Source organism: Ailuropoda melanoleuca, chromosome 1, assembly GCF_002007445.2.
Source record: "Ailuropoda melanoleuca isolate Jingjing chromosome 1, ASM200744v2, whole genome shotgun sequence".
In the NCBI taxonomy this organism is placed as follows: domain Eukaryota; kingdom Metazoa; phylum Chordata; class Mammalia; order Carnivora; family Ursidae; genus Ailuropoda; species Ailuropoda melanoleuca.
Window position 1 is genome coordinate 55,282,200 of NC_048218.1, and position 13,475 is coordinate 55,295,674.

A 13,475-nucleotide genomic window follows, 5' to 3' on the forward strand; every position below is an offset into this window, starting at 1 on the left:
GAGCTGTGGGTACATTGGCCCTTCGCTCTTTGTTGAGACATCATTTTTGTGTCTACCAGGTTACTTGAGTTGGACAGTGTGTTTGCTTTTTCAGCATCATTACTTACACCACAAACAAACAAAAAACTAAGAAAACAGGTCTTGGGTCATAGAAAACGGCAGCTGAGAGTCAATTCTGCATAAAACCTCTATTCTGCTGAAATTACTGACTTAGTTTAGACCGTGTCGTGTTCTGCATACTGTCTACAATGATATGTTATTATCACAATTGCTATTACTAATTTACCAAGCCCTGGCCTTGTACTCATACTTGGAGAAAATGTTGGGGAACTTGATCCTTCATTATAGCTTAAATGCCAGCCCTGTGCATGTGGGGCGGGGAACAAGACTGGGTATGGAATGGAGAGCAGTCCGTGGCTGAACTTGGGTCTAAGGGATGCTTTCATCTGAATTTCAGATGCTTCACATTTCTTCATTTTAGGCAAAAGTTCGTATTCTGCTTTTTACCTTAGATAGTCAACACTCAGTGTCTGCATTTTATTCGAGGGAGTTCTTTCAGAAGAGATAGAGAAAAGCCAAAGTGATGGGGGGGCGGGAGCAAATAACTGTCAAAGGGACTGGATGTGTCATACCATGTGAAAAATGGTTAGGAACGGTCCAAGGGCTTGTTGTGTTCCTATAATATTCAAGGGGCTACTGAACAGAGAAAGGCTAGACATTTTATGAGGAGTAACAATTTGGTAAAGCTGAAAAAATACTTGAAAAGATTAATTGAAAATAAATATTCTGGGATACTGGCTCTTCATTTTTTTTTAAAGATTTTATTTATTTGAGTGAGAGAAAGAGAGAGAAGGAGCAGAGACAGGGACAGAGGGAGAAGCAGACTCCCCACTGAACAGACATCCCGATATGGGGCTCGATGCCAGGATGCTAGGATCATGACCCAGGCTAAAGGCAGACGCTTAACCAATTTGAGCCACCCAGGTGCCCCCTGGCTCCATTTAATGGCAATTTTGGTGCACTGATGGCAGTCTTGGAAAAGCTTTATGTGTCTTTACGGAGAATTTTGTTTTGCTCCAGTTAGTTTTGTTATGTTTTGCTTTGCTTACTTATTTCTTTTCTTTTTTTTAAAGATTTTATTTATTTATTCGACAGAGATAGAGACAGCCAGCGAGAGAGGGAACACAAGCAGGGGGAGTGGGAGAGGAAGAAGCAGGCTCATAGCGAGGAGCCTGATGTGGGGCTCGATCCCATAACGCCAGGATCACTCCCTGAGCCGAAGGCAGATGCTTAACCGCTGTGCCACTCAGGTGCCCCTGCTTACTTCTTTCTTGTATGCCATTGTTCTTTGCTTTTCTTTTTTAATTTTTTTTTCTGTTTTTGCCTTTGCCTATGAAGTGACTATTCTAAAAGGCCCTAAAAACCTAAAATCTGCCAAAATCCTTTACCCTTGACGGAAGGAAGTTTTGTTTTTCTTTATGAATATGGTTTTTACCAAAGTTGGTCAGATACCCAAAGAACTCTTCAGCTGACAAATAGCAGAACACAACTGAGTAGGAAAAGTCTCCAAAACTAGTCATCTTTATATCGTTAATGACCCGGTGACTCAGTATCACCAGCATCCTTACAGCAATCACATGCAAGATCAGAAATGTGTGCCTGCTTTTTGAAGAAGGTCAGAAGTTGGAGCAATGGAAAGAAACATGACTCCTCTTGTAATTTGGATGCACTTGAGAAAGCAAAGATGAGTGTTGTGCTCTAAGTAATGCATTATCAGGCTTATCTTCAGGGACTTCGGACTCTCCTTCTGCATGGCAGGTGCTCAGCATTTCACTTGCTGACATTGGCATCTGCCATGGATGCCATTATATGACAAGCCTAGACTTTTCCCTACATTCCCATTGCAGCAGCCTTTGCTTTTCAGTGTAGGTGCAACTCTGATAGGACAAAAAAGTAAAAATGGCGGTGACAGAGTCTCACAGAGCAGCAGGAGTTTTGGTAAATAAAAGTGGTTTACATGTCAAGGAAATATTAAAATCAAAAATAGCAAAAGTGGGGTTCCATGGATACAAATTATTTTTTATACAAAATAACAAAAGTAGATGTAAAGTATATAAAATATAGCTTGAAAAAGTAGGTGACTTTAGGTGCCTACAGGTTATGAAGACGGGAGGTGGTAAATGTTAGCATGTATTTTCTATCAAATGTTTTCAGAAGATTGAGTTCCTTTGGAGCAAAAGTTAAGACATTTATGGAAATATTGCCAAATTGAATATAATTGGCAGGAAATTAATTATAAATATTATAAAATAAATGGAAAACACTCTGAAAAATTCTAAAAAATTAACAGAAATATTTAAAGACGGATAACTATTTGAAAACTTGCCCCCAGGATGTGCCCAATACAGATATATGAAAAATCATGAATTGAAAATATTTGTTTCTAACGAAGCTATTTCCAACCAATTCATCCAGATAGGTTTCATGGAGCTCAAGGTCATACTTAGGCCAGTGAATGGAAGCTGTAGGAAGATAGATTTTGATTCAACTTAAGTATCAACATTCTAACAATGTTGTCCAAACAATGAAGGAATGGCTACAATAAGTTTTCTATAGCTAACAATGTTCCGGCACAAACTAGATGAAAAATGAGTATGTTCTAGAGAGAACTAAAGGACAGATGGGTTTTGACTATTGGTGCTTTTTTTTTTTAATTGGTGAGTTTTTAAGACCTGAGACCTAGTGAAATCAAATTATTTATTTCCAAATCAATAGGAGACATAAGACACATATACCTTTTTTTTTTTTTAAGATTTTTTATTTATTTATTCGACAGAGATAGAGACAGCCAGCGAGAGAGGGAACACAAGCAGGGGGAATGGGAGAGGAAGAAGCAGGCCCATAGCAGAAGAGCCTGATGTGGGGCTCGATCCCATAACGCCGGGATCATGCCGTGAGCCGAAGGCAGACGCTTAACCGCTGTGCCACCCAGGCGCCCCAAGACACATATACCTGATGTCACAGACAACACTATCGAATATAAACACGATACTGTGCGATTACGGGCCTAATGTTTGTCTTTGGCTTTCTTAGTTGAGCTGATGAAGTGTGCAACGTAACCTGTATGACCTTGGCTGTTCTCAATAAAGAGGACTACACCTTCCTGCACAAAAATTAAAGATTTTTTCTTTAATTCTTACTGGTTGAAGAGAACAGAACCTACCCTTTTGTATACCCCCCCCCAGCAGTTCATGGAAATGAACTGTTCTGTCTCTATCAGGAGAACACACCTGGCTAAAAATTGGCCCCATGTACCCCTGCAAAGTACAGAGATTAGTTAAGCTTCTAAGGAGACAACAGTCCTAAGGCTGTCCCTTTCCTGGATGGATGCATTTTGTAATGGGGATGGAAGTACTGATTTTTTTTTTCTAAAAGACATTTTTTTAGAGCAGTCTTAGGATCACAGCAAAATTGAAAAGAAGATACAGAGAGTTTCCATATACCCCTGTCCCCGCACATGCACAGCCTCCCGCATTGTTAACACCCCCGCCAGAGTGCTGCATTTGTTACAATTGATGAACCTATATTGACACATTGTTATCACCCAAAGTCCATAGTTTACAACTGGGTTCACTTTTGATGTTGTGCATTCTATGGGTTTGGACAAATGTATAATGTCATGTATCCGTCATTATAGGTCATACAGAGGGTTTTCATTGCCCTGAAAATCCTCTGTGCTCTGCATATTCATTCTTCCCTCCCTTCCACTCCCCACTTCAAACCACTGGCCACCACTAATCTTTTTACTGTGTCTGTGGTTTTGCCTTTTCCAGAGTGTCATATTGTTGAAGTCATACAGAATGTAGCCTTCTCAGATTGGCTTCTTTCACTGAATAATAGGCATTTAAGGTTCCTTCGTGTCCCTTCATGGCTTGGTAGCTCATTTCTTTTTAGTGCTGAATAATATTCCATTGTCTGGAAGTACTACAGTGTATTCATTTACCTACTGAAGGGGATCTTGGTTGCTTCCAAATTCTGGCAATTAGGAATAAAGCTGCTGTAACACTGCTGCTACCGATTGTAAGATAAACCATATGGCCTGGTTACTGTGTCCATTTATCTCTGTAAGGGAATTTAGCCCTATGTTTGAAACATCGTAGGCTTGAGTTGATCAACAATATAATTTGGGGAGACTATACTAAGAATTACCCATTTCGTTTTCATATGAATTCATTTTTATATAAATGCATCTGACATGAGTCCCTACTGTGTGCCAGGCTATGGAAGATGCAGGAACAAAAGCCTTTCTGACCCCAAGAGAGTCTAGAAAAGAGGCATATATTAAATGGCTATGTAAGTGTATATGCATAGGAAATAACATTGGTTCTCTATGCTGGAACATCAGAGTAAAGAAGTTTTGACCTAGGTCATGCCCTTTTTTCCAGAACATTCAAATGAAAAATAAGAGAAAAATAACATTTCTGGTTAGTGTTAAACATTGCCATGTTCTTTGCTTTCTCTTTTAGTTACTTACCCTAACTGTTCTTGCAGCTTTTATTTCTTTTGTGTTTTTCCTTCATTTATGTGCATGATGTCTTTCTCAAGATGCATTTCTTTTGAGGCTCTTGATTCCCTTCATGAAGGTTCCTCATCAGTATGGTGGATGAGTATTATGGACAAAACTAGCCACCACACTTCTGTTGCACTTTTAAGAGAAGGTGTTGTTTTTTTTTTAATTGGCATCATCACGTAAGAAATAAAATATCCACGTGTGTGTGTGTATTTTTTTTTTTTTTTTTTAGTAATCTCTATACACAATGTGGGGCTCAAACCCATGACCCAGAGATCAAGAGTCACATAATCTTCTAACTGAGCCAGCCAGGCATCCCCTAAAATGTCCACATGTTTAAAGGCACAGCAAAAAAGCAGCTGGGGACACATTTCCAAACCAAATAAAGTGACTTCAAACCATAGGTGTCATCTACACTGAACTTTGGTGATGGTCTTATTGGCCCGGTATCTCTGAACAATTAAAGTAACGGGAAAGCCTCCCACGGTCCATAATTTTTAGACTCTGGAAAAAGCATTTTGAGAACACACTTTGTAAGATTTAGTTTGGGTTTATTTATTTATGAGTAAAGCACTCCGCTTTGGTATTATCTTCCTTGCCTATAGTTTGTCTCCTAAACTGAGGTAAGTCAATGTCACCTACAATTTTCAGAGCTGAACTGACTGGCCTGTTCAGGCCAATGACTCTCCTAAGTAACATCCTTTAAATGACATTGGATTGTGTCGTGCACCTTTCTGGAAGCTGTGTGCGTGCGTGCTCACGTATGCATATGTATTTCAAGAGACATCAATCTCAAGCAATATTCTTGAGAGGCCTTTGTGTTCTCTTCAGTGCCAGCACTTCAAATATTGCCAGAATAGAAGAAATGGAGAGACTTTTGAAGCAGGCTCATGCAGAGAAGACCCGGCTGCTTGAATCCAGGGTAGGCATGTTGTCCTTATGCGAGAGGTCAGTGAGGCAATGGTTCATCCTGCCTGCACGTGACAGGAAACTGTCCTGGGGCCTGAGAAGCGATATAATCTTGGGAGTAGTCACTCAACCCTTTTGGCCTCATTTTTTTTTTTTATCTGAAAAGTAAGGGTGGCAGAGAGGATTTCTAAGCCTCCTTACTGCACTACAATTTTTTGTAATTTGTAATATGTATAGTGTCAATGTCGTTGACTGAAATGAGTACTTTGTATTGTATTTTCCCTTTGATGGCCACTTTGTTTGCCTGCCAAGGAACAAGGAGGAATGTCATATCTTTATGGACTCTCCCTTCCTTGCCAGCTGGTGTGAACTGTGCTATTGTAATATTTAAAATCCCACGTTATTGTGACTGTATTTCAAGCTAGAATCTGAACTTCCTTAGGAATCCCCCCGAATGCCTTTGCATCCTGCCTTAAAGGGCCCCTCCTTTCCTCTTCTGACTTCTCTGTGAGCTTCCTCTGCAACCGAGCTTCGGCCAGGAAGCCGCAGACAACAAAGGAACTGGAAGGACCAAGATTGATGGCCTTCAGTTAGAAGATGGCCACGGAAAGGAGGGCTAACTGCTGATCCACAAGCTGGATTTTCACTAAATATTCAATTGTTAATTAAATGTGGTGGTTGCCTTTCTGTGTGGGATGATTTTGAAGACTACGTGAGAGGTAATTTTAGTCTAGGTGGTCTATTCAAGAACCCAGGCTATAAAACCAGCAATTGTCTACTGAGAAGTTTCTTTTTCCATTAGTTAGAATCATTCAAGTGTAACCAGCATGTCCTAAAATTTGTTCTGCATAATAATGTTTAGGAACGGGAAATGGAAGCCAAGAAACGAGCTCTGGAAGAAGAAAAACGACGCCGAGAACTCCTGGAAAAACGATTGCAGGAAGAAACTAGCCAGCGGCAGAAATTAATTGAAAAGGAAGTAAAAATAAGGGAGAAACAGAGGGCACAGGTTGGTGGGACAATGTGGATGGATTGCAATAGGTTGCCCCCTGGTGGTCATTGTTTAGAAGACAGTCGTGCTTGTCAAGACGCCTTGCTGGGCACCTCAGTCAGCAGCCCTTGACATGTGACTGCTAAGAGACAGATGGTGGTTCAGAGACCAAAAAATGTATGTTTGTCTCAAAACTTCTGGGGACCTACTAACCAAATGACGCTTTTCTCTAGTCACGCGTGGAACATTTTTATGGGTGAGGCATTTTTTCTTCTACCCATTTTTTTTTTGCGGTATATTTAAAAGGAGCATATTTTTCTGAGCAGCTTTGAAAAATGCAGCTGAACTTGCTCCTGAAAACAAATACAACACCCAAACTAAAACCTTTGGTTGAGGAAGAGAAGGGGTTCTATTAAGCCATTTTCGGAAGCAGACACTCCAGAACAAAATAATTTTACCAACGCAATTTCTTGGTAGTGTTAGTGGGTTTTCTGTTTTGGTTTGGTTATCTAACCACTGTATTGTCACACATGTCCCCTTTGCTACAGCCGTCCACACACGCGTGCGCAAGGTCACTGAACTCAAGCAAAACTCAGGAAAACCACCCATTTCCTTTAACTTCCTCTCTGGCTTATTGTAGAGTTTGAATCTCTGTCCCTAAAGCTGCCTCATAATGTATGTTTGCCGAGAAACAAAAATAAATTTCATGCAGGCCACTTAATGTAAAGTTCAAATCCATTTTACCAAGGTTTACTAGACTTCATAAAAGGTGCTATTTCCCTTATTCTTTGTAGTGGCTGGGAGTTGGATAGCACAGCAGTAAGAGACTATCTTGAGGACTCTGTGTGTTTTGAGGTATCTATAAGGCTGTGACATCTGTCTGAAGTCAAATACCACAGAATCAAAGGCAAAATATTGAAGGAAAAGTACAAAGGAAAACACGTTCATTTTATTTCATTATGTCCACCATCGGCCAAATTATGATTCACAGGGAAGGTCATCCGTACCTGTTTGGTATTTGAAGCCAAACCAGAAAGCATAATTCTACTTTAATCCCATTATAAGGTTTGACTCCAAGTATATATTTAGGTCATTTTCCCCAGGGCAAAGGGGTAGGGTTATTTAACAGAATAAACTGAAACGCCATTTTAGAAATAAGACCCATGGTGATAACGTGCTTCCTAGATTAGATGAACCTTTCTTCCAGCCATAGTAAAATAAAAGACATCTTTGTACATCTTGTCCGTATCTGCTCATTGGGCAGCCTATCCAGTACAGCTTTGATCCTACTTCTTACCTTACTTTAGCTTCACTTTTCAAAACCTACATCTCTGCCTTTGATTTCTATCAGAAAGTGTGTGTCAGCCCACGTGTATAGCTTTGGGTGGGCGGTGGTGCGCTTACTAAATAATGACCAATCAGGTCATGTCTGAGATTATTTAAGGACAGATGTTAGGTTGTATCGGCAGAAGTCCAGGGAACTTCACAGAGGAGGAGTCCTCATCTGTAGGAGGCAGCCCAGGGAACTTCATGCCTGTTGTGATTCCCTATTTTTAAGTGCTAAGTACCTCTTAGAAAGCTAAGGTTGGGGTGCCTGGGTGGTGCAGTCGTTAAGCATCTGCCTTCGGCTCAGGGTGTGATCCCAGCGTTCTGGGATCGAGCCCCACATCATGCTCCTCTGCTAGGAGCCTGTTTCTTCCTCTCCCACTCCCCCTGCTTGTGTTCCCTCTCTCTCTGGCTGTCTCTCTCTGTCAAATAAATAAATAAAATCTTAAAAAAAAAAAAAAAAAGAAAGAAAGAAAAAAGCAAGCTAAGGTTAGTGGCATTTCCCCATGTTCTCATCTGTCCATTTCAAGGAGTAGAATCTATTCTCCTGAGTTTATCCACCCCCCCACCCCTGCATATTGTAGCCTCCTTCTTAAAATACTGTACACTTTTTAAACTCCAAAGGATAATGTTCATCTTAAGTCTCATAATCACATGGACATTGTAATGCTTAGGCTTTTCAGTGCACGTCTGTTCCTAAACATCTGTGACCTGAAATGAAACGAATCATTAGCTGTATATGACATGGGTTTGTGCCTTTCCAGGCTCGACCTCTGACACGCTATCTGCCTGTCCGGAAGGAGGACTTTGATTTGCGAAGCCACGTGGAGACTGCTGGCCACAATATCGATACCTGTTATCACGTGTCGATCACAGAAAAGACCTGCCGAGGATTCCTTATCAAAATGGGTGGAAAAATTAAAACTTGGAAAAAACGATGGTTTGTTTTTGACCGGAACAAGCGCACGTTCTCTTATTACGCAGGTGAGTGAGAAGAAAACCCCTCAGTGATACATTCAAATCAGGAATTCTCTGTTCAAGAGCAAAGGTAATAAACATCAGGATGAATGAGTTGGTAAGTAATAGAATTAATGGCAATCTTAGCTTTGCGGGTATGTATTATTTTATATTCAGGTTATATAGTCCCCCTGATATGAATTTCCTCTCTAATAATAAAATAATAAAAAATATAATAATAATAACTCTATGTTATTTAAATAACATAGAGAAATAATAAAAACTCTATGTTATTTAAAAAATGTGAATTCATGGGGCACCTGGGTGGCTCAGTCGGTTAAGCGTCTGCCTTCAGCTCAGGTCATGGTCCCGGAGTCCTGGGATTGACCCCTGCATCATGCTCCCTGCTCAGTGGGAAGCCTGCTTCTCCCTCTCCCTCTGCCTGATGCTCTCCCTGCTTGTGCTCTCTCTCTGTCAAATAAATAAAATCTTTTTAAAAAGTGTGAATTCATCTCTTCTAGTTCTGAAATAAGCTGAAGTCCAAATAAGTAGTAAATGGAATTTTTCTTTTTAGACCAAAATACTGACTTTTAAACCACGAGGCCAAGAAAAAGGTTTCTGTTTATTTATTTATGGTCATCTGCCCTATTTAAGTCACACACAATTAGGCAGCCTTGGCTGACAGTCACTCAGCTAGAGTTTATAAACTAGCACGGTTATTGAAGCAGAGGGTAAAGCTCATCAGTGAACAAGGGAACAAGTAAGTATTTATTAAGTGACTGAAATCTTTTTGGATTCTTTAAATGGTGGATTATGAGAAACGTACCCTACTGAGTCTTTGAAAAATGCAGGAGTCTGGATGTAACTGCTGTACTTACTAAGAAGTCTCCTGGGTCCCCTAGGAAACACGTCCATTGTCAGCGCAGGTAGAGTCTGGTCTCTCCAACAACCGAAGAAAAGTAGTATCATGTCAGCGCTTGTGAAGAGACCGTCTCTGTGGTGACGGTACCAGCATTTATGAGACTGTTAGAAATGGTTGCATCAACGTCATAAGTAAGAAATAACCGTCCCGTCCCTTCATCTATAGTATGAGTCAGGATATGTTTATGAAGAGAAGTGTGAGGGACCAAGAAGCATGTGAAAGAGGGGAAACACGGGCTGTGGGGCCCCAGAACTGGGGTGAGGAGGGGCAGGGGTGTGTATCTTTGGTGAGCACTTTGTGGGGCTTCAGTTCGTGCAGCGGCCAGCGGCCTGGAGCCAATGGCCTGACCCTCAGGGGTTCCCCACTTGCCTCTCTCGGGCTTTCTGAGCTCGTGTTTAATGAGAATCCAGAGATGTTCTTTTCAGTTAGTACCACAGAAAAGATGCTAGTTTAATGAGAAATGGCAGTTTAGTGTCTGCAAAATCCATAAACAAAACTTTGTGCTGTGCTGGTCTCCACAATCTCACTCAGAATTTTCCAAAAATAAAATTTGAATGATCAGCTTCAGACAAAGGAGCTTCACTCTTCCTCTCTGCTTCTCTTCTCTGAGGGCCTTATTTCCTTCTTTCCTTTGTAGGTTGCTCAGTTCCCCTTCCTTCCTCTGACCCATGTCAGAACCTGTGCTCCTGACCGTGTAAATGCATTTTTCCAATTTCAAACTTCTTGGTGATCGGTTTTCGAATTTTTGGACCAAAACCGTTTTGGTATATGAATGATTACGCAGAACTGTAATACATAACACAGGCAAAAATTATATTTCATTCGGGTTTTTATTTTTATTTTTTTAAGATTTTGTTTATTTGAGAAAGAGAGAGAGAGAAAGCGAGAGACAGAGCACAAGCAAGGGGGTGGGTCAGGGAGAAGGAGAAGCAGACTCCCTGCTGAGCAGAGAGCCCTACACAGGGCTCCATCCCAGGACCCCTGAGCCGAAGGCAGACCCTTAACCGACTGAGCCACCCAGGCACCCCTCATTCAGGTTTTTAATATTTACATATTTTTTTAACTGGCCAGTGAGTCCTAGTTTGACAAATGCTGTTCATTTGGCTCTGTTTACAACCATCATTAGCTTGTCTCCCCCTCACTCCCACCCCCACTCTCCCCAAACATCACCAAGTGCAGGACTAGATCAGTCCACAGGAAGCCATACAGATCACAGTGCAGGCTGGACTAGACCCCCAGACGCCACCTCCCTTCAGCTGGTGCTCGGGTAGATGGGCACCATGTTTGTGAAGGAGCTGAACCATGAACGCTGAGAGTGTTGTGAGCCTGTGCTGATCATCCCCCCCGGCCTCCACAGTAACTGGCTACCCTTAGAAGAGTCGCTAAAGAAAACTGAGACCCAGAAAATATAGCTGTAAATTGATGGGATAATGCTGAGGAAACTGAATGAGTAGCTGTATCGTGTCCGTTTACAATAGCATTCTTGATTCTCCTAGGTCACTATGTCCTTGTGAGGTCAGTATTTTTTGGAACTCTTTCTCATATAAGAAGTGCCCTACAAACACAAGTTTCATTCCCCAGTTTTCTGCCTTCTGGAAACACTGATAAGAATTACTTTTATCTCCAGATTTTATTTTACATCTGTTTTCAGAAAATAAAGTATTGCTGTATTCCCATTAACATTGCAGAATCCTTCCCAGTGAATGTTTGAGAGATATACTGACCTCTTTCACAGAAACTGATGGATACCCACTGAACATGGAATGGTTAAAGCAGTGTTTCCCCAGGAAGAGCAAAACAAACAAACAAACAAACACATACAAATACGGTCCATGGTCAAGCATGGTCAAATAAGTTAGGAAGAAATGCTGAGTTAAATGTAATTTAACAGCTTTATATTTTCCACTGAACTTCTCAGGGTTGTTGTTTTTCATACTAACTTTTAATTGTTGAAAAAAAAAGGGACATTCATGAATAAAATTCTTAAAAATAGAACAGAAGTCTATATAAAAGTAAGTCTTTTCACGTCACGAAAGTTCTGACCTTTTCCCACTGTTAAGTTCATAATATCTTCTCAGATTTTCTCTATTCATTTATTTATATCTTTCAGTATATATATGTATTCTTTCTTCTTTAATACAGTTGGGACCAAATTATTCACTCTGTTCATAACGTTGTTCACGTAACAGTATTTCAAGGTTTTTTTCTGATAAGCACACACAGATCTAGTCTTGAATTTCCATGGCTGTGTGGATTCCACTGCATGGCCGGTCTCTGATTGAATCAGTCCCCTGTTAAATTCAAGCAGATTTTTTGCAGCCTTCTGCTGTAACGAACACAAATCCATGTGCACATGCATGAGTAGCTCTGGTACCGTAAAGGTTGAGGAGTGGAATTGCTGAGTGAGAGGATTGTTTGCATTTTTAATTGGCTTGTTTTTCCAAACTGCCTTTCCAAAACTTTCTTCTTTGCGCTCCCGCGAGCCGGGTACGATAGAGTTTCTTTGCAGTCTCATGCATGTTTTTAAGATTCTTCAGTATGCTCGCATGCTGAGTATGATCTTTGCTGAGTGTAAATTACAAAATATTTCAAGAACTTATTAGATCACAGAAGAATGCTGTTTGGTTGGTTGGTTGTTTTTGTTTTGAGTTTTCGTTTGGTTTTTATGGCAAATTTGATGAAAGCTTAGAAACCGTTTGGAAAATGCTGCATTGAAAGGACATCTAATTATTGACATGAAGCTCTTTTCTCCTGGGAACAGGAGAAAAAGCATGCTGGACAAGAAATTCATAGGAGAGGAATATAAGTAAAATACTATTTTAAATTATGTCCAAAAAACACCCTTCTAACAAATTTCGTTACAACAGCTCTACACACTAATGTTTCCGTGGCAACCACTGTTCTGGAGAATGTGAGGAGATAATTTGTATCAGTGTCAGTGGTGTTTATAGTTTGTGTGCTAACTTGACTGTCAGTAGCTCTGAGTTGTCTTTTGTTGCAGATTTGCTGGAGAGCCTTGGGCAAAGTCAATTAGTCCCTGAGGTTTGGGCTGATTATTCCTTTTTTTGTTGTTTTGTCAGTATAGAACTGGTCTAATGCCTTCACCTAAATTACCCAAATTAGTCTTAGGTAATTTGAAAACTAGATAAATATTTTAATAATTATACTGAAATGCTAATGTTTCCAGTCCATCAGTGGTGATATTTTAACACTACTTGTTATTGCAGACAAGCATGAAGCTAAATTAAAAGGAGTAATATACTTCCAAGCCATTGAAGAAGTGTATTATGATCACCTCAAGAACGCCAATAAGGTAAACACTGATTTTCAGATTTCTGTCATTTGAATGCATAATTAAGTTGGGGAAAAGATGTTTTTTGAACTCCAAGCAATTTAGATTTGTTGTTCTGACATGACTGATTGATATAATCCTACGGTTCTAGAAAAGTGAGCCATAGAAGTAATTAATACAGCTTATCTTTTGTGGGGGGAAAAAGTCACGGTGAAGTGAGAAAATCTTATGGTCGTGTTAGTTTAGAAGACGCTGGTACGTGACTTTGCATGAGGTTCTAAGAAGGAGCTACAACGTGGTTATGAGGTTATCAGGAAGACTCTCAGTCGGGCTAAGAGTAAGAGCTGTCATTGATCGAGCACCCACTCTCAGCTAGGTACCCGCTAGGGCTCTACCGACAAAGTAGCTGCTAAGAGGATTGATCAGTGAGCTCTCTGTATGCGATTTCTTGTGCAGAAAGTCTGGAGAGATGGTCGATCTTGGGAAGGGGGTTGGAGGTGGGGCTACA

The 13,475-nt window shown here is 40.5% G+C and overlaps 1 protein-coding gene across 13 annotated transcripts in view; it reads left to right on the forward strand.

The window, feature by feature from the left end:
• The window catches only part of PHLDB2 (pleckstrin homology like domain family B member 2), a 103,279-nt gene that overhangs the window by 87,815 nt on the left and 1,989 nt on the right, over positions 1–13,475 (forward strand). For 12 of the 13 annotated variants that reach the window (XM_034658175.1, XM_034658170.1, XM_034658178.1 and 9 more), the window contains 4 exons: positions 5,402–5,492; positions 6,342–6,488; positions 8,561–8,780; positions 12,903–12,988. In XM_034658175.1, the coding sequence (XP_034514066.1) occupies positions 5,402–5,492; positions 6,342–6,488; positions 8,561–8,780; positions 12,903–12,988 (544 nt within the window). Of the gene's footprint in view, positions 1–5,401; positions 5,493–6,341; positions 6,489–8,560; positions 8,781–12,902; positions 12,989–13,475 lie in introns of those variants that run through there. The other variant, XM_034658237.1, reaches the window with a different exon arrangement.